The following is an 18,399-nucleotide window of genomic DNA, read 5'->3' as shown; positions in this document are numbered from 1 at the left end:
GTGGAGTCCGACGCCGAGAAAATCACACTTCCAGCTGTGGAGAGCGGTCGGCCCTCACTCAAGGGCTTTTATTTTGGACAAGGGAGGGGGCGGCAATGGGTGAATTAGTCTGTGCTCGTGTGTGGCCCTTGGTGAGGCCGCGAAAGAAGTTGGCTGATGGGCACAAGGGTCACCCGGGGCCCACATGAGGAGCCTGCGGGACTGTTAAAAAAAACAACAAAAAAAACCCCGCAGCGGTGATGGCACATAGTCATTTCCTGGGAATATCTAAGAAATTATCATTTGAAAACGTAAAACACTTGCAGAGGATCACACATAGTGTTGCCGATGATGTTTGTAATTGCCGAAGGTCCCGAAACATACTTGACAGATTAAAAAACAAAACCAAAAAACACCTGTTGTGGAACCTAAGACATCATTCAAAAAAAAAAGCCCTCAAAGATAGTGACAACGCACTATTTTTGTTAAAAAGAGGCTCCTAAGCTCATTCCAACATAATTCTTTGGCACCCAAATGCCACGAGATCCTAACAAAGCGTTACTTTTGTCTTAATGAAGCTCCTCAACTCACCTCAGTGTCATTCCTTGCTCGTCGTAAAAAGGCTGGACGCATTTTCACATAGTATTGAAAGAGAAACAGTCTTGCCTGGTAATTTCTCTGCACGATTGCCGTCAAAAAATAATCACGCCGGATGATAAACTTTCTCTGATTCATCACTATAATATTTGTCACGATTTATAGCCTGCTGATGTCGGATGAGGGGGAAAAATAAGTGAGGCCAGGGCATAAAAATTTCTAAATGGCGAATCAAAGTCTTCATTGGTGTGAAATGTGTTCAACAAAACTCACGCAACAACCATCAATGCTTAGCAGTCTTCTAAAAGCTTTCCATGTGGAATGCTGGCCTCTTGTGGCAGACAACTTTTTTTTTTTTTCATGGTGGGGCCATGTGCTCCCTAAATAATGAAGCTGCAGTATGTGTGTCAGTAGAGCAGCGGGACAGTGAGACACAAATACACGTGTATCTATGGGCTCTTCAGTAGCTGGTTCATTTTGATGCCCTTTTCAAATGATCCCGCTTCGAATAAAAGCAGTGTGGTCTTCAGACCTATGGAGAAAGAATTGAGAAAAAAGAAATCATGTAGGAGTGATCAGGCAGGACAGCATGTTGAGTCGTGAAGCCGTGTTGTATCATGTGAGCAAATGACAGGCCGCAAAAAAGCAGTAAAAGAAAGTATGGAGGTCAGTGAGCATCTATTGTCATGCCATGTGAAGATCACAGCGTCGCACTACTTGGTACAAAAACACAAATGTAAAGGATTATAACCAGCGTACCATGACAATGTGTATTGTACTATGTTTTTGTTTTTATAAAATGGTCCTATTATTTTGAAAAGTGCTCGACGTAAATAAAAAATAAGAGACTTATCCCATTACAATCATTGTAAAATGCATCCATGCCCCTCCCACCCAAAAAAAAAAAAAAAAAAAAATCTGGTATGTAAAGTCACCAGAATGTTATAAGGTGCTAAAATTGCGAAATGAACACATACGGGAGAAAAAATCAAAAAAAAAAAAAACAGAACAAAGAACAAAACAGAACAAAAACATACGATTTTTAATTGCCGCAAGCTCACCTTTTCTCTTGCATGTGTTTTCGGATGATGCAGTACTTGATGATGACAATGAAGAGAGTCAAAAACAGGCCAAGGCCACATCCGATCAAAATATATTCCATCTCTGAAAGGAAAATCAACCATTGGGCAACATCAAACAAACGAACAGAATGCACCATCACGCTTACAAATTGTACCAGCGAAGTCATCTGTGTGTTTTTTAAGACTTTTGTTTTCCATTTTTATGCAGAATAAACCAAAGGGGGAGAAAAAAGATTCCTTGCAATCAAGACGCTAATATAACTGACCCAGTTTCTCTTTGGATTCCGCGCCTCCTCCTCTTCCTCTTCCTCCAACCACATCCGTCAGCAGCATCTCTGCCATAAATCATAATCAGGTCACAAAACAGGCCGTGCAAAGCAGACAGGAAGGACACGAAGGGCACGGAGTTGCGCTTAGACTCGATTAGGATCCTTTCCGTGTCAAGATTCTGCACTACATTCAAAAAACGAACGAGAAAGTATCATGGATGGATTTGTCGGGTGCAGGGGCATGAACACGAGGACGCACTCAATGGGGTCAGCAAGCGTTCACGTGCTTATTTTAGACACGGCGTGACATGTGGCGGTTGTCGCAAGTGTCAGAGCCCTCTGAATTACTGTGTCTGACCCGACACCCACTTACATCAATTTATCAATTCGACACCCCTGCAACCACAATAATGAACATATTGTGAAATGACTGAATCAATAAATTGAGGAAGATCATCTGATGGATTAAATGAGTCAAAACGTGATGAAAATGAAGGCACTGAGGCATGAAAATGTGAAAATCAGTGAAATATTCAGATGAAAATATTTTAAGGGAATAAAAACTTAACTTAAATAATTTCAGCATAAAAACATTGAATTTTACAACAATCTTCACAAAATCATATTACTGAAAAAAAAAAAAGACTACATGCTCTGAATTTTTTCCCCCTCGGGCTGGGAACTATCCCGACCAGATCTTATTCAAAGTAATTCATCAAAAGCTTTTGAAATCTTGAAATACGGATGGCATTCAACTCACCGACGACAATGATGGCGCTGATCATGGAGTGCATGTCGGATATTCTTCTTACTTCTTACTCTTCTGCGTGAGGTTCAAGGGCTGCCGCGGGTGTCCTCATTTCCTGAAATACAACCTTTCGAGTGTTGCTGATTAAATGATCAGATTGCAAGTTCCTGACGTGGTCCGCACAGTTTTGGGTCATTTAAAAAAAAAAAAAAAACTGACACACTATGACATTTTATAAATACGTACAGTACATCCATCAAACTTTATAGTGGTGATTGATTAAATGGAATACTAATAACACTAGTGTGAAGGTAAAAGCTCCCATTTGAATAATTATACGCGTCACTCATGTCAATAAATGTTTTGTGAAATAACGGAGAGCCGTTGAATGTTCCAATTGGGAGTCGGGCAGCAGTCGACCGCGGCTGCCCTCCTTGACTCGCGTGTTGGGCGCCGAGTCCACTTTCATATCTTCCAACCGGGGGTGTCGAGTCCTGAAGGCCACTTTACCCATCCGCCTCCGCGTCCAAGTTTCCCTTCCTGGCGCGAGGCCGGCGGCTTTCTCGCCAGCCGGCTGGAGGCCCGACACATGCGGGTGTCAGTCACAGCGGCATAAACAAAAGGCTGGAGGGGCTGCTCTTGCTGAATTCTTCACCTCCTTTCCTTCTCTGGGGCATTAAGCTTTGCATCAACTGAGATGTCATTGCTGTGCCACTACATTTGATTTCTATTAGTGCACATGGGGGCGGCCCGGTAGTCCAGTGGTTAGCACGTCGGCTTCACAGTGCAGAGGTACCGGGTTCGATTCCAGCTCCGGCCTCCCTGTGTGGAGTTTGCATGTTCTCCTCGGGCCTGCATGGGTTTTCTCCGGGTGCTCCGGTTTCCTCCCACATTCCAAGAACATGCATGGCAGGCTGATTGGATGCTCTAAATTGTCCCTAGGTGTGAGTGTTGGCGTGGATGGTTGTTCGTCTCTGTGTGCCCTGCGATTGGCTGGCAACTGATTCAGGGTGTCCCCCGCCTACTGCCCGGAGACGGCTGGGATAGGCTCCAGCGCCCCCCGCGACCCTGGTGAGGATCAAGCGGTTCGGAAAATGGATGGATGGATAGTGCACATGGAACACACGGTGTGAACGCAGATGCGACTGGGTCCGTAATCCCGAGCCGGAGCCAATAAATTATCACATCGATTATCATTAACTGACTACTTGCTACTGCATTCCCAACAAAAAAGTCACACACAGAAAATTCTCTGTGATCTATTCATCACAATCCTTGAAAAATAAAATCATCAAATCATTTATTATTAGTAAGTCACGTTCAAAGGTGGCAGTTGACCAACTACCAGATGTGCGGAAGGTGACAGAGTGGTATGCTGTTACCTCATGAGATGCAACACGACAAAAATAGATGAGCTTATGTATAGAACGGCATAAGAACGGCACCTTGAGGGAGCACAGCTATATGTAGGCCCGAGGGGGCCGGAGAGCTGTTGGGTCATGACAAGCCTCAGCAGTCCATTATTATTTTTTTCTTCTTCAGGCCTCCCTCCAGCTCATTTGGTCACCATCGGATGAACACACAATAGCCATAAAAATAAAAAGGGCAAAGCGCTAGTTGGCACTAACGATGACGGAGAGCGTACGGCAAAGTCATTCATGCTGTTGAGACTTCATGGCACTCCGCATGTGAGCTCATCTATTGCCTCGGTGTGACTCACGAAGGGGAACAACAAGTGGACAAAACATTGACCCCCCCATCCCCTCCAATCACAGCAACAACAGCTGTGTGAATCCTAAAACCAGACAACAACATCCCCGGTTACAACACGGCTATGTAAAGAGAGCGTCACGTCGACACACTTTAGCTAATCTCCACTTTAGGTGGCGTGGGACCAGACTGGTGGAGATGCTGTTGAATACATGACAAAGTTTTCCGAGATAGATTCACAGTCAGCGGTGTGATTATTAAATAGCAATAAAATTGAACAAGAATGAATCCATAGTATTGTGAGGAGAAAAATACGTCACAAATATATTGGTCAGTTTTGGCTGACAGTCAGAAGTTTATATTAATGTAAGTATTTTTGAAAAAGTGAATCATTTTATCATCTCAGGAGCAATATTATAATTTATTAGGACAGTGAAGTGAAAATATAAGAATGAATTAGTCATTTCACAAGATAAAATTCAAAAAAAAAAAAATATATATATATATATATATACGATCCTACTATTGACATTTATTCTCATAATTGTATCACACTTGTACGTAAAAGGTCTCAATCCAAACGGTTGAGTCTCTGTGTTATCTTCTCAAAAGGTGACCAACAGTAGAGAGGAAGTCCATGTGGCAGTCGACCACGCCGTGCTGCTTGCTTTCAAAAATAACCAATGACAGTGTCCATTTCATCTCGCTCGGCCTGTCTTAGGCCCTGCTACTCGACACCCCTCGGTTATTTCAATAGGAACGAGCTGGATGTGTCCGAGGGTCTCTGCTCGCTTTGGCCACACTGACTTGTGTGTCTATTTTGGTAGATTCTTAGCTCGCTATCAGAAGCCTGGCCACGCCGAGTGCATTTGAACATGGAACATAAGGCCTAACTCGGTGGGCTAAGAATTTTCTCCGTTATTGAACTGGATTTTGCGCTGAGGATTTGTGCGACTACTTTCCAGATGGAACCTTTTGATGCAACATGAAAAAAAACCCGCCATCAACAAGGTGAGAGCACTGGCATCGCGTGTGCGTGTTTTTTAAAGTTACATAGTGAACATTCAGTGACTTAAAGGTTACCATTTGAGCGACCTACTGTTGCAGTAAAAACTTGAATTGACGTGCCAAAATCAATGTGGAAATGTAGAACTATGGAGAAGGCTATTAAATCATCTTCCAAAATGTACACATGCATACAGTGCATTTAAAGGAACAGTGTTTCATTGCTCGGGTATAAATACTCAAACAGATGCTGGGAAAGTACCGTGGCCTCTTACTGTCTCAGGTTATGAGAGCACTTGTTGGCCACAGACATCTCGATGAAAAGTCAAAGAGTTCACAAGTGTATCATCTTTGTTGGGGCCTCAACATGCCTGAAAATGCAATTTTAGGGTATATCCTGGTGAAATTTTATCTATCGTATTTCCCGCACTATAAGGCACACCGAAAAGCATTCAATTTTCTCAAAAGCTGACAGTGCGCCATATAATCCGATGCGCCTTATATATTGATCAATATTCTGATTTCTTGGATGTAGTCTAAATCATAGCTGTATTGTATTGTATTGCCTGAAGCCTACAACCAGCTTGACTGACCAGACAAAATTTGGTGCTTTGATTTTTGGCGACGCAACGGGGCCACAGGAAAGCATCTAAATGGATTATTTTCAGGATCAAACATCAGTCATGGCTGCATATAAGGAAAGCTGTGGTTCCATGGCTAGTTGTAGAGTACAATAATAAGCCAAGAAGTGACCATGTTCCTGGGTCAAGACATAGAAATAGGTTAAAGAGCTATTCTAAGAGCTCACCCAGATAGCTGAAGTAAGATACAGCAGAGCAGCTGCGGCCGAAGGGGGACACAACGTTAAATCCAATGCTTTACTTCCGGCGTGGCCGGGAAAAGGTTTTTGAGTGTTCACCCCTGAAGTTAAAAAATAAGGTCTCATGACTACCACAACAGTACGATGGGTGTTCTGTGCCTTGAATAGAAAAGTGCATGTGAAGTGCCCGCTGGTGCGACAGAAGCCTGTGCATGTCATGCACCGTATAGCAGTGGTTACCAACATGACGACAGCGGGCACTCGGTCGCCTCCGAGTACCTCATGAGTAGCGCACAGGCCTGTTTTAAAAATAGCGGAGTCAAATTTTTTACTTCAAATAACATCATTAAATGTGATGGGAGGACATTTGCTTTTCCAAAAGTGTTTTATCAAACAGTGAGCCTTTTGGTTGACATGGTGTAAATTTAAGCATTAGTTCTAGATTGGCCTTCAAACAAAAGCAATCCTGAACTATTTTCCTTCTTTTTCTTAGGAGGTTTCTTCTGCCTGATGTCAACCTGAGCACGAGGGGATCTACTCGTGTATGAGCCAGCCACACAGGTGATGGCGCAAAACAGGAAGAAACCTGTTGACCTCATGGGCTGCGCGGAAAAGCGTCACGTCAGCCACCGGGGAGGCAACATGCTCCATCATCGCTTCCCGAATGGCTTCACCGACCTGCTTATGGACGAGACCGACCGTGAGGTCAGCACGCTCACCGACCGAGCCTTCCGGAGCCTCTGCGTTGGAGATGACGCCATTTACAACGATGACTTCTTGTATGGATATTCACCTTTCAGCTGTCATAAACCGTTGGCAGGGGAGCCGTTGAAAAAAAATCACCAAAAGGAATCCAAAAAGCAAAAGAAAAATGACAGAGAGAAAGAAAAGAACATCTCGAGCATGTCATCGTTTCTCAAGGCATTAAGTACCACGGGGGAGAACTGTGAACGAATACTCCTCAAAAATGGCGACATGGCAGACTCCAATGGGGAATCATGGGATAAGTCTGCGCTCCGCAGCATCCAAAGAGAACTGTCGGAATTCTCCTCTGACTATCACAGCAATCTCGTGGGTGGACATGATGACAAACGTACTTTTCATCAATCTGGGTACGATTCGTCGAGCAAAGGTCTGTTTTCTGGAAAGTCATCCAAGATGAAAAATGGGAAAGCCACAGTCAAACTGAAGAAGCTCAATGTCAAAAACTTTTTCCTACACAGTGAGTTCAGCCCTTTCCGGACATGGGAAGGTATGAATCAGTTCTGCTTCAGCCATGAGAATGCTTCTATCCTCCCTGCAGAAATTACCCCAAAATGGTATGACCTACCATTTTACAAAGAGTTAACAGAGGCTCATATAAAAGAGGCTCTGCATACACAAGAGATACTGAAAGAGGTAGATGAGCCCCCTGCTCCCGCTTCCCTTCCTCCTTCTGCAACTCCTCTGGCTCCACCCCCACCTCCTCCTGCTCTACCTCCACCACCTCCTCCTCCCGTTGCCCCTAAACCTGTCACTTCCACTTCACCACCCAAAGTCCTGCCAAAGCCCCAGAAAAGGTGCTCTTCTGATATAACTGATGCAAATGTTGTCCCCTGGAGGCAGACGCATTTAAGTGTGAAGACTGCGGTTCCACTTAAGCAAGAGCCCCAGGACGAGAGCTCAACAGCAAAACTGGACAAAAATGTTTCACTGATCCCCAACACCACAAGGCCTATGGAGGCGAAAGCGGTTGAAGAGCTCAGCCCTCCGGTCTCAACTCCATTCAGCATCTGCCAGCTGATGACACCCCTCATTCCCTCCAGACAACCAACAGAAACATCGGAAATCCTCTCCGCCATCCTTTCACCTTCTGTACTGGACCTTCCCCAAGGACCTCACTCGGAGGCCAAACTGACACCCGAACCTCCCATCAAGAGGGATGGTTACAAATCACTGGCGTCGAGCATCCTCTTCAACCTCAAAGACAACAGGAAGCGGGTCAAAAGTCGCTACAGCCCACCTAAATTCAAAACTTTAGAAGCACCTGGAAACGACACCCAATCTCCATTGTCGGAGAGTCTTAAGCAACAAAATAATTCAGAGGGCGACACGTGTGGTTTAAGCACTCCTGCTATTTCAAAAGAAGGTCAGACGGTACGCAGTCCAGTTTTAGAGTCTGTCAACCCCCCAACTGTCGGCCTTAGCGAGCGTGCAGCCGATGGGTCGCGGTCTGATGATTATTTGTTATCTAATCTGCTACACAACAAAAGGGAGGCTCTCAGTAATGGAAATCTCGGTGATGAGAATGCAAACTCCCAAATTATGGACACAAAAAGGAACAAAAGCCACACGGCTAAAAAGCAAAGTTATCCGTCGCTTAATCTGTACAAGAAAGCCAGCCCTCCCGTCTTAATGCATTACTCCAATGAGCCACCAGGGCTTTCACCTAACATCAATTGCGGTCATTCACCACTATTTGCAGCCTCGGAACATGATCAGGAAACCCTTCCGTTAAGTGAATCAATCAGGAAAGAGCCACCAAATGTACGAGACAAAACAAACATGCCCGTGAAATCCTTAAAAGAAAACTATTTTGGAGAAGAGAGCGCGAGTTCTAAAGTGAAGGATAGCAAGGGCCAAGCTATGAGCACATTGGATGTCATCAGGGCTGCAAAGGACGCGATTAATGCAACAAAAACTAGAGTGCTCCACGCGCCTCAGTCGGAGAGCATCAATAAAGCCATGTCAGACAGAGAAGAATGTAAAGACAAAGATGACATGTTTGTATGTTCCAATGTTATTATTGAGAATAGAAACACAGCCGAAAATGATCAAGTCAGAAGTGAGTCCGAAAATGTCGTCAAGAAAGAGCCCCCACCGGTTCCAAAGAAAAACCTTACCAAGGAGGATATTCAACGGTCTCCGTACAAAAAGAAAACACACCTCACGAATGAACTTTCTAACTGTGACTTAGGGGAAACCGCCCCAGATAGTCAAGACAGGCTAAAGCACAAATTCTCAGACAGACTGAACAATTACATCAAATGTCAGCGGCATACTGCAACAGATGAGGAACACAGAGAAGATGAAGATGATACGAAGGTGACCTTGAGAATCGGAAAGGATGCCACGACTGACAGCGAACACATCATTCATGACTTGCACGCTCTGAAAGAGCTGGAGAGGGCCCGCCTAAGCGATCGGGAGCACCAAGCGGGAGGTTCCAACCTAGACGAAGTGGCCAGAGCGAAAAATGATTTGATCTCCCGGGAGTTAAAGAACATCAAGAAGGGAATGTTGTCCATGAGAGGGAACACTTTGGCAAAGAGGGAACTATTTACCATGAAAGAGAAGCAGCCGAGTAAGCGGGAGGTTCCCACTAAGAAGGGTGGCAGCGTCATGATCAACAAAGCACTGGTGAATGATAATTACGACAAGGCCAAATTAGCACTGGAGGAGGTTATCTTAAGTAGGGAGATGACAAGGAATAAAGCCATGAATCAGGATGCAAATACGGCATTTGCCGCATATGCCACGGATGGAAGTTACGGATCAAGGGTAGAGGCAAGTAAAAATGTGATGAAAGACTCAATTGCAGAAGCCGACAAAGACAAAAATTACATGGCAGATAAAGAGAAAGACTTCAGAGAAAGATTGGGGGATTTGAGAGACCATAAGCACATGAGGCAGATCCTCTCCCAGACTGAACCCAGACAGGATGAGACTCAGAGATCAGACGAGAGAGTGGCGGCCCTGCCAGGTATGAGCAATGTTGACAGCGGCTTAAATTCACCTTCACGATTGGACTTCAAGTATGCCAATGAGAGACGAATTGACAGTTCCGCTCATTGGCCTGAGAAGGATCTAAATTTAAAGCAATTCTCGGAAAATGTCGCCGGGAGAGGGATTTGTGACAACCAAGCATTAGAAACACCCTCTGTTCCTCCTCGGAGTAAAAAAGCCGGAAACAGAAGAAATGAGAGCAGTGATAAAGAAGATCTCTATAACAGAGATGTGGAAGTGAACAGAATACAAAATATAACAAGCACAAAAGTTGCTTTGCCAACCAACTCCAATGAAGAAAATAGCAACGTGGCAATTAACGACGCAGTTACCCGCGACCTATATTTGCCTTCCAAGCACAGCCACGGTGAAAAACGCTACTCTTTGTTGTCAGACATTGAAGCAAATACAGAGACAGTTGAGAATGCCCCCGAAGAAGCCACAGGCAGAAATATTGAGAGGTCTTTACAATCCGACAGTGCAGCAATTCACATCCTGGCGGAAGATCTTGGCAAAATGCCTAAAGGCAAGAGCGATATAGATGTAGAGGCTCTCACGAGGACTATAATATCCCCTGCACTTCTTGTAAACGGCGTCGGCATTGACGACCACACCAGCATGTCCTCCAAATCTTCTTACTTCTCTGTGGAGAGTCCACCACAAAGGAATGCTGAGTCAATCCTTTATCACTCTCTGGAGAACCTAGATAAGGTTGGCCTGGACAACAGAGGAGATCATCTTCTTGGACCCGTTAAAAAAGATTCAGACAAGCCAGGGATTGAATATTATTCATTCAATGATCTGGAGGGTGAATCGTCGATTGCCAGGGAATCAGTCAAGCATGAAGAAGAGAACGTGAACCAAAAGGAAAGCAAACAACATACCACCAAATGTCCTCGCCCATCCCAAAATGAAGATATCCAAAATCCGATGTCACCTTCGAACACCTTAACTCCAATGTTGGATATCCCTGCTTTATTTAAAATAAAAGACAACACTTTCAGTAACAAGATGAAGAAGACTACACAACCCTGGACACCGCAGGGCCTCATGAATAACTCAGAGAAACTTGTGGAGGACTTGCATCCATTAAATGAAAACTCAAATCCACCATCGGCAAATGAAACAAGCCCCTCATTTACAAGTGAAGTCTTCCAGCCTGAAGAGACTTTGTCAATCGTCTCACCGCCATCACCATTGATTCAGCAACAGAAGTCAGGGAGACCCCGCAAAGTAGTACTAACTGCTCCCCAAAAGGAGAATGACAGTTTTTCTGTGGTGAGTCCCATATCAGAAGGTGTGGAGACTTTGACAGTGCCAACAACGGAGCGAGACATATCAAAGGTTCCGAGCGAACGCTCCGGGTCCACCTGCAGTTTTAACGACAGCCAATCAGGGTTCGCCAAACCTCCAGCCGTCTTACCCAAATCCGAGCGGGCCGTTCTCAAAGCTATGAAGCTGACAAACCGGCGGATTAAAAAAGCCGAGGCTCAGAAGTCAACTCCGAGCAAACATAGAAGTGACAAATCCGTACCGAGGAGCGGCGAGAAAAAGCATCACAGAGAAGGTCAGAAACGTGGCGGAAACAGCAACGATGCGGCCGTTGCCGACGATGAAGAATTTCCTCCGAAAAAAGCAGAAATGAGCCAGAAGACAAGACAATCCAGCCACCATTCAATAGAAGGCAATCACCTTACCGAAGGACTTGCAACTGAACGAGGCCGTAGTCGTGGCAAACAAACTCGAAATAAACCAGAACAAAGACACTGCAGCAGCGATCGTCTCATCGGTACCGCTCCTGTCTACAAACCCAACGTTGGACCAGTGCCGAATATTCGCTCGCAAAGCATCGACAGATACTTAGGCGACAGAGTGGGTGGCAGGTATAGCACCGGCACGTCTGTCAATGAGAGACCTGACCCGAGAAGTACACGCTTTGAGAGATCCATCGTGGACGAGTTTCATCAGCGGGGCCGAGCCAAAGAAAAAATGCTCAGAGAGAAACCGCTGAGGAGGAGTCAGAGCATCGACACGCACAGCCTGCAGCCCGCCCAGCCGCCGAGCTTGTCCCGCCAGCTCAGCCACACCGGCCAATTCTCTCGCCAGTCCAGCATCGAACACACTGGCGTCACGCAGTCCATCCCCGCGACCCAACGAAAACTCCTCCAGGATCCAGACTCGGGACAGTATTATTTTGTAGACCTGCCCGTCCAAGTCCAAACAAAAACCTTCTTTGATCCTGAGACTGGAAGCTACGTGCAGCTGCCCGTCCAGCCCCCAGACGGCGCTGTTCTTCAGGCATCCCCCATGGAAGTTTTATCCCCTCCGTTGGTGGTTTACCATGGCTTTGTCCCAGTGCCTCTGACCCCCATGGCCCAGAACGCTACCATCCAAGTACCTCACGTGGAGCAAGAACAGCAGCAATTGAACATGTCAAGGCAAGTCCATTGCAAGGACGGGCATCCTTATTTAGAACCTGTCTATGGGGAGCATGAACATATTTTGGGCGAGTTCCTCGGCACCGAGGAAGTGGACTCTCCTAGTTGATAGGATAAGGATTTTGCACACATTTATGTTTCTTTCACCAACCTTCTTGTGGTTATGAATTCTGTTTTTTTTATGGGTTTGAAATGACAATCAACATATAATTGATGGCTTTCAATCTTCTTTGATTCACATCGGTACACGATGACTGCCATTTGACGTGTTCTATTTCAATTCATTCGAATACGTAACAGATACATTTTTGTTCACCCCATCCGTCCACATTAGGTTCGCGGGCTAGCTGCAGAGTACCCAGTCTGATTTTGGGCAAGAAGCATGCTACACCCTGGGTCGACTAGTTGCCAGTCAATTGAGGGCCACGTGCAGACAAATAATTCAATCTGATGGAGAATTTAGCCTCAATTTAGACAATATGCATGTGTGGAAAGCAGCCAGAGTTGGTTGGAGTCTAGATTTGAAACCCAATACTCAAGCACACGTTGCAACCACAATATTCCACCGTGCTGCCTACATGTTTGTTTTCAGTTGAACTCGCTAACCCTGGTCATTTTATTGATTTACTTTTATGCCTTATGACTTGAATGTACACTGAAAAGAGATGCATGGTCAACTGCTGCTGAATATAAGTTGATAGAAGATAGTCTTTTTTTTTTTTTTTTTTAAAGAAGGGCGTATTGACAATGCATCCATATGTAAAAAGACAAATGTTTGAATGTAAATGTGGAATATTTATTCTAAATGCAGTGTGTTATTAAAGGATGAATGTGGTATGAGTTTACATTACTTCTTAAACGATGCCGCGCTGAATTCAGAATGAACACAAATGAATGTCAAAACATTTTGCATACTGATGAAGGAATGTGTTGGAGAATTATGCTCACCTAATTTAGATTAGGTAGCGCTAAATTTTTTTGCTGTGTGTTTTGAAATAAGCATGAATATGAAATGGTTTTGCAAAACAATTTGGTGAATTGGTAATTTTTTTTCTTTTTAAATTAGCATAAACCAGGTCTGCGTTATGTAGATCATCCTTCTCCCCCGCCCCCCCAAAAAGCAGTAATTTTACATTTAAGTTTTTGCCTGTGTTCATAAAGCATTGCTGAAAACAGCCACTAGGGGGCATATTTGCAGGGTATTGGGGGCTGCTATGATTCACTGCGATGAACAGAATTCATCATGACCGGTCTCATCGGCAATTCATTTCTCATTCAGTCATCGTGCTGATGTAGGTCTCTAATAAGAATAATCTTAAAACATCTCCCTGTCACTTATTGTCCCATTTTTTTTTGTGAAACATCAGTGGCAGCCGCAGCTCAAAGCCACCATGTCATCATACTGTTTCAAAACCACATTCTCTTCGTCATCAAAATATAGCAAACTGATGGACTGAAGTTTGTCGGGCACACAGCAGGGCGCTTCGACTTCGTCCACGGACAACTTGAGCGCGTGCATGATGGAGCGGACGGTGGCGTGGTTGGTGGCTCGGAGGTTACCTCCCAGCGGGAAGGGACAAGAGCCCTTGCAGTGGTAAGCGTTGTAACCCCGCGGCGAGATGATCCAGCCTGACCAACCAATCTCCTCGAAGTCTACAAAGAGGGAGACCCTCTGGCAGGATCGGGAATGGCCACGAGGTAAGAGCCCGTTGGCGCCACGTCGCTTCCTAGTGGGGCGGTTGTGGAGTTCAGCAGCAGCAGGTGAAGACTGGGCTGGTCCTGGACGAGAGAGAAGATTAGAAACAAGGTTCGGCACATTTGTGTCGTAGGATGTTGGAAGTTCATTTTGAGAGATGTATCTAATTTGAGTCTTTCATCCAGTTGCAAACAGATCGCAGTCTCATGCAGCACATTCTTCACTATTTTGAATGTGGGGCCTTGAGACTTTTCCATCAGTCCTGTTTGGATAGATGTGACACTAGATTTTGTGTGGATTGGATCAACCGTTTTTGGGGGCGGGGCAAATTTGACATGTTACATTCCACCGTCGACTCACCAAAGTACGACTGGTTGGATGCTCCTGCCCTCCCATCATCAGAGAATATAACCAAGTAGGCGTTGGTGTCTGCTGGCTCCCCACGAAACTTAGATGACATAACCACAGAGTCCATCCAAGTCCCAGATGGCAGCGTGGTCACTATCAGGATGCCATTGTTATCTTGGCTGTTGCAGATCCACTTAGCCACCTAAAAAAAAAAAAAAGTCAACCAGGTAGGCCTTTTCCCAAATTTATTTTGCTGATGAGGGGTAAATGAAGAATACCAACTGTTTGTGTGACATTGAAGACTTCCCATCCCTGGGTGTAAAGAGGAACCAGTCTGGAGGAGATGAGGTTTCCTCGCCAAGGTTTCACTTGACTGTCCAGTATTTCATACAAATCCACCTGAGTGGTAACAAGACACAGCCATAAGTTTGATCTAATGCCGCTTCATAGGTGAAGCGGCATGAGCGATGGCCTCTGTTGGTAATTTATTATTTCAAAATTCAACTGTCAAAAAACAAAACAATAAAATCACATTTGAAAACAGACGGCCCCTTTTGGAAGGTATCCTGCTGCCATACATAACTGCGCCCTCCCACAAATACGGTTGACCTTCAAGAACACAGATCATTATTTTACCTTGTAAAAATGGGGCCTGTAGGACTTTTCTCGGAAATGCTTCTCTTTCCTTCGAAACCAACGGAACTCAGCTTTAATCATCCTCTCTTCTCTTCCGAAGGAAGAGAGGTTGAAAAAGTGAAACCTCTCACCATAACGACCTAAAACACAAGAAAAACAACTTCAGAAAAAAACCACATACTGTTATTTGCAGAAGCCTGACTTTTTGTTGTCAAAAGCAAAAAAACTTCTCTGCACACAAAACATTTCCCCCTATTAACGTACAGCATGAGGTTGCTTGACTTGTGCAAAAAAAAAAAAAAAAGTTTTTCAACCTGCTAAGTCGCGAATATCTCCATCAATCAAAAGAAAACGTGCAACTGTAAAATTAAAAACGCGTCACTAGTGATGCGCAATTACGCATTTGAAAAACAACTGCGAACCTGAATGAGTATTATTCAACGCTGTTATACACAACACAAATCAATCAATCCCGTTCTTCAAAGTGCCACCAACCTTTATCCTTGAAGCTCCTCACCACATTTCCTTCCAGAATCTCCTTCTGACTTTTTCTCGTCCCGTCCGACACGGACACTGCGTGAAACAAATCCAACATGAACTGAGGCGCCTTTTTGTGGGGGGCCTGCCCCGCTGCGCCCCGGAGCAACTCCTTCCAATTGAACAAAACGTCGAGCTTTTCAGACAACATCCTGTCGTGGTCCGAGTCCGCCCGGGTCCCCGTCGGCCCGGCCAGCAGCACCGTGACGCAGCGCAGCTGGAGGGCGAGGACGAGCCAGAAGCGCACAGCTCCTCTTGACATATTGGCAAGGGGCGGACTGAGCTGGACACCTGCCGGACTGCGCGTGATAAGGAAACACTCGTGCCATTTGATGACACTATTCAGCTAACATCAGCGGATGATTGGACCTTGATTGATGAAGATGATGGAAGGCGGGGGCGAAAATAACCTCGCAGACACAAAGGAAAGGTGAAAATGACCCAAAGGTGAGTCGTAGAGATAATACCCCTCCGGCTTCCCACCAAAAAACTAATAACTAATATATAACAGACGATTATGGTAAATCTTCATCATTACTGACATTAAAATACGGTAGTAGCCCAAGTGTTCATTGGACAGTGGTTTTATTCCACAGCAACCCAATATCGTACATATGGATAAGGCTGAGGGGGGAATAAACCTGCGCCTGCAAATTCAAATTTGAAAAATACCAAAATAACAGTAATAACAGTTCTAGGAGAACAATAAATGTAGGGGGAAAAAAAATAAATACAACTGAATTCGATTCTTCCATGTGCCACTAGATGGAGCACACGAGCAACTGGTCGAGCCATGGCAGGTCACTTCACATTGCGTTTTAGAAATACATTAAAGATGTAATTTTCATGATAACCGAATTAAGTAAACCATGGAAATGAATCTATTGTTGACACACACAAATAAGTAAACAAATATTTCATATTCTTTTCAATCAAGAATTATGGCACGCACTAAACGCAAACGCGGAAAAAAAAATCACGAGAAGATAAACATGTGTAAAATGTATGCAGATTTCTATTGATGATCATACCAGCTACATTTTTGCTACAGCATCTCAATGGAGCGCATTTTACACCGGGGTGAGGAGGGTTCAACCAAAGTAAAGTTTCCCCATCATCATGTTCTTTTTTTTTTTTTTTAATGGCCATCTGTCTGTTATCAGTGTGAAGCCAGTTGCAAGAAAGCAAACGAAGAGCGAAAGCCATGACGCACATGATGCGCATTGTTAGCGTGCACATGTGCCCCCCCCACCCCACCGCCACCAATCGTGCACACATTGGCTCTGTTTGGACAGTGACTGAGCATGACGCTCATGACCCCCCCTACGTGAGAATTAATCTCAGACAATCTCCAATCACATGGAACAAAGGGGATCAAATTCTCCAGACCATCAGGTTGATCAAAAGTTCATCTGATTACAGAGGAATGACGAGGCCGTATTTGGGAAGAACCGTTACTCATTTTTAGGCTCTTCATATTGAATGGGACTTGTCTGATAACTCTGCTTGGCCAGGCTGTCAGATAAGGCAGGATACATTCTGTAGTCATAAATTAAGCTAACTAAAAGGTCCCTGCTGATTGGATTTGATGCGACAAAGTCAAGGACACATGACAAAGTGTGGTATGGAAATCCATGTGTACTGACAATAGGGATGTGAGGATTTTCCTTCTCTTGCGGTCGGAGTCGGCAAAGGCCTGATTGCCTGTGGTGGTGGGTGTGTTAAAAATGCTTTTTATTTATTTTTTGCAACATTGCTTGATGATTTATCTTGGTTAAGGAGTTTGATTCTCCTCTCATTTCGTGCATGCAAGCACCGCACATGTCTTTCAACGCTGCCATGTTGGATTGGGCCAACTCAACACAAGCCACGACATTTATTGCCACTACAATTTGATATGATCCAACACAACATCTCTCAGATGATTAACAATGGATATATGATTACAGTTGTATCTGCAATTATGTAGATTAATACTGAGACGGATGAATTTGCCCAATATTGCAGGTCATAAAAATGTCTGCATTTTGACTCATGGAGCAAAACAGTGACCAGCCAACTGTGCACATCACAGAGACTGGTCGCCCATATTTGGTTGCAGGATTTGCAATTGAACACCAGGTGGCAATGTTGACCTTGATATGGCTATTCACAAATCACAGCATGTTAAAAAAGAATAAATCTTCCTACAATCAATCCGCCTGATGTTTTAATGGGACATAATTTACTATCCAGGGCGTCATGACCTATTTTAATCCAGAATTTAAAAAAAAAAAAAAAAAGACCTTCTCCCTTGGCCTACAGCCTCGTCATAGGTCAGCTAATGGCCGAAAAGCAACAAAAGACTGTTCACATTCTAATTGGGATTGGCTATGATTTGGCCTTACGCACCAACAAAACGGATCGGAAATTAATCAATCAAGATGTGATGTACGCGGGGGAAGTTGCGCATACAGAGTACAGTCATATGAAAGATTAAATCGCGGAACCTCACCACTTTGTGACGGATGCCATCATGACACCATCTTCATATCCATTCATGATCTATATTTTGGAGTGAAAATCAATAGCCAAAAAGGGTTGTAGGTGAATGTCACATTCATTTTGGTTGCCCACGATCAGCCAAGGGCCACCTGGCTTCACATCTGACAAGTGTGTGCATGTGTTAATGACTTCACCTTGTGTTAAATACCTGTACTGAGACAATTAGACACACATGGAAGGCATTTCACCTCAAGTGCTGGCCACCACCGCCGCTGCCGCGATCTC

The 18,399-nt window shown here is 44.6% G+C and overlaps 2 protein-coding genes and 1 long non-coding RNA gene across 4 annotated transcripts; 1 reads left to right on the top strand and 2 right to left on the bottom strand.

The window, feature by feature from the left end:
• Positions 1–81: 81 nt before the first annotated feature.
• On the bottom strand, positions 82–1,994 carry LOC147189747 (uncharacterized). The gene is made up of 3 exons (XR_015104145.1): positions 1,925–1,994; positions 1,638–1,740; positions 82–1,108 (listed from the first exon to the last, which is right to left on the bottom strand). It is a non-coding gene; the product is annotated as an uncharacterized LOC147189747 (long non-coding RNA).
• A 4,780-nt stretch (positions 1,995–6,774) lies between these two features.
• On the top strand, positions 6,775–13,216 carry LOC147189746 (uncharacterized). Its single transcript, XM_086099463.1, has one exon. It carries the CDS (start codon positions 6,775–6,777, stop codon positions 12,520–12,522), a length of 5,748 nt encoding a protein of 1,915 aa, XP_085955589.1. The 3' UTR covers positions 12,523–13,216.
• A 192-nt stretch (positions 13,217–13,408) lies between these two features.
• On the bottom strand, positions 13,409–15,949 carry LOC147189745 (bone morphogenetic protein 2). Of its 2 annotated transcripts, none has more exons than XM_086099324.1 (5): positions 15,589–15,949; positions 15,094–15,233; positions 14,740–14,856; positions 14,470–14,659; positions 13,409–14,192 (listed from the first exon to the last, which is right to left on the bottom strand). In XM_086099324.1, exons 1-5 carry the CDS (start codon positions 15,890–15,892, stop codon positions 13,777–13,779), a joined length of 1,167 nt encoding a protein of 388 aa, XP_085955450.1. In that variant the 5' UTR covers positions 15,893–15,949; the 3' UTR covers positions 13,409–13,776. The 2 variants fall into 2 exon arrangements, with proteins under 2 accessions (XP_085955450.1, XP_085955451.1); XM_086099325.1 differs by having other exon boundaries at positions 13,409–14,186.
• Between the last annotated feature and the right edge of the window lie 2,450 nt (positions 15,950–18,399).

Source organism: Hippocampus guttulatus, chromosome 19 (assembly GCF_054856545.1).
Source record: "Hippocampus guttulatus isolate MCC_2025c chromosome 19, RoL_Hgut_1.0, whole genome shotgun sequence".
Taxonomy (NCBI): Eukaryota; Metazoa; Chordata; class Actinopteri; order Syngnathiformes; family Syngnathidae; genus Hippocampus; species Hippocampus guttulatus.
The sequence above is the reverse complement of the archived record's forward strand: the minus strand, read 5'-3'. Positions and strand labels throughout refer to the sequence as shown.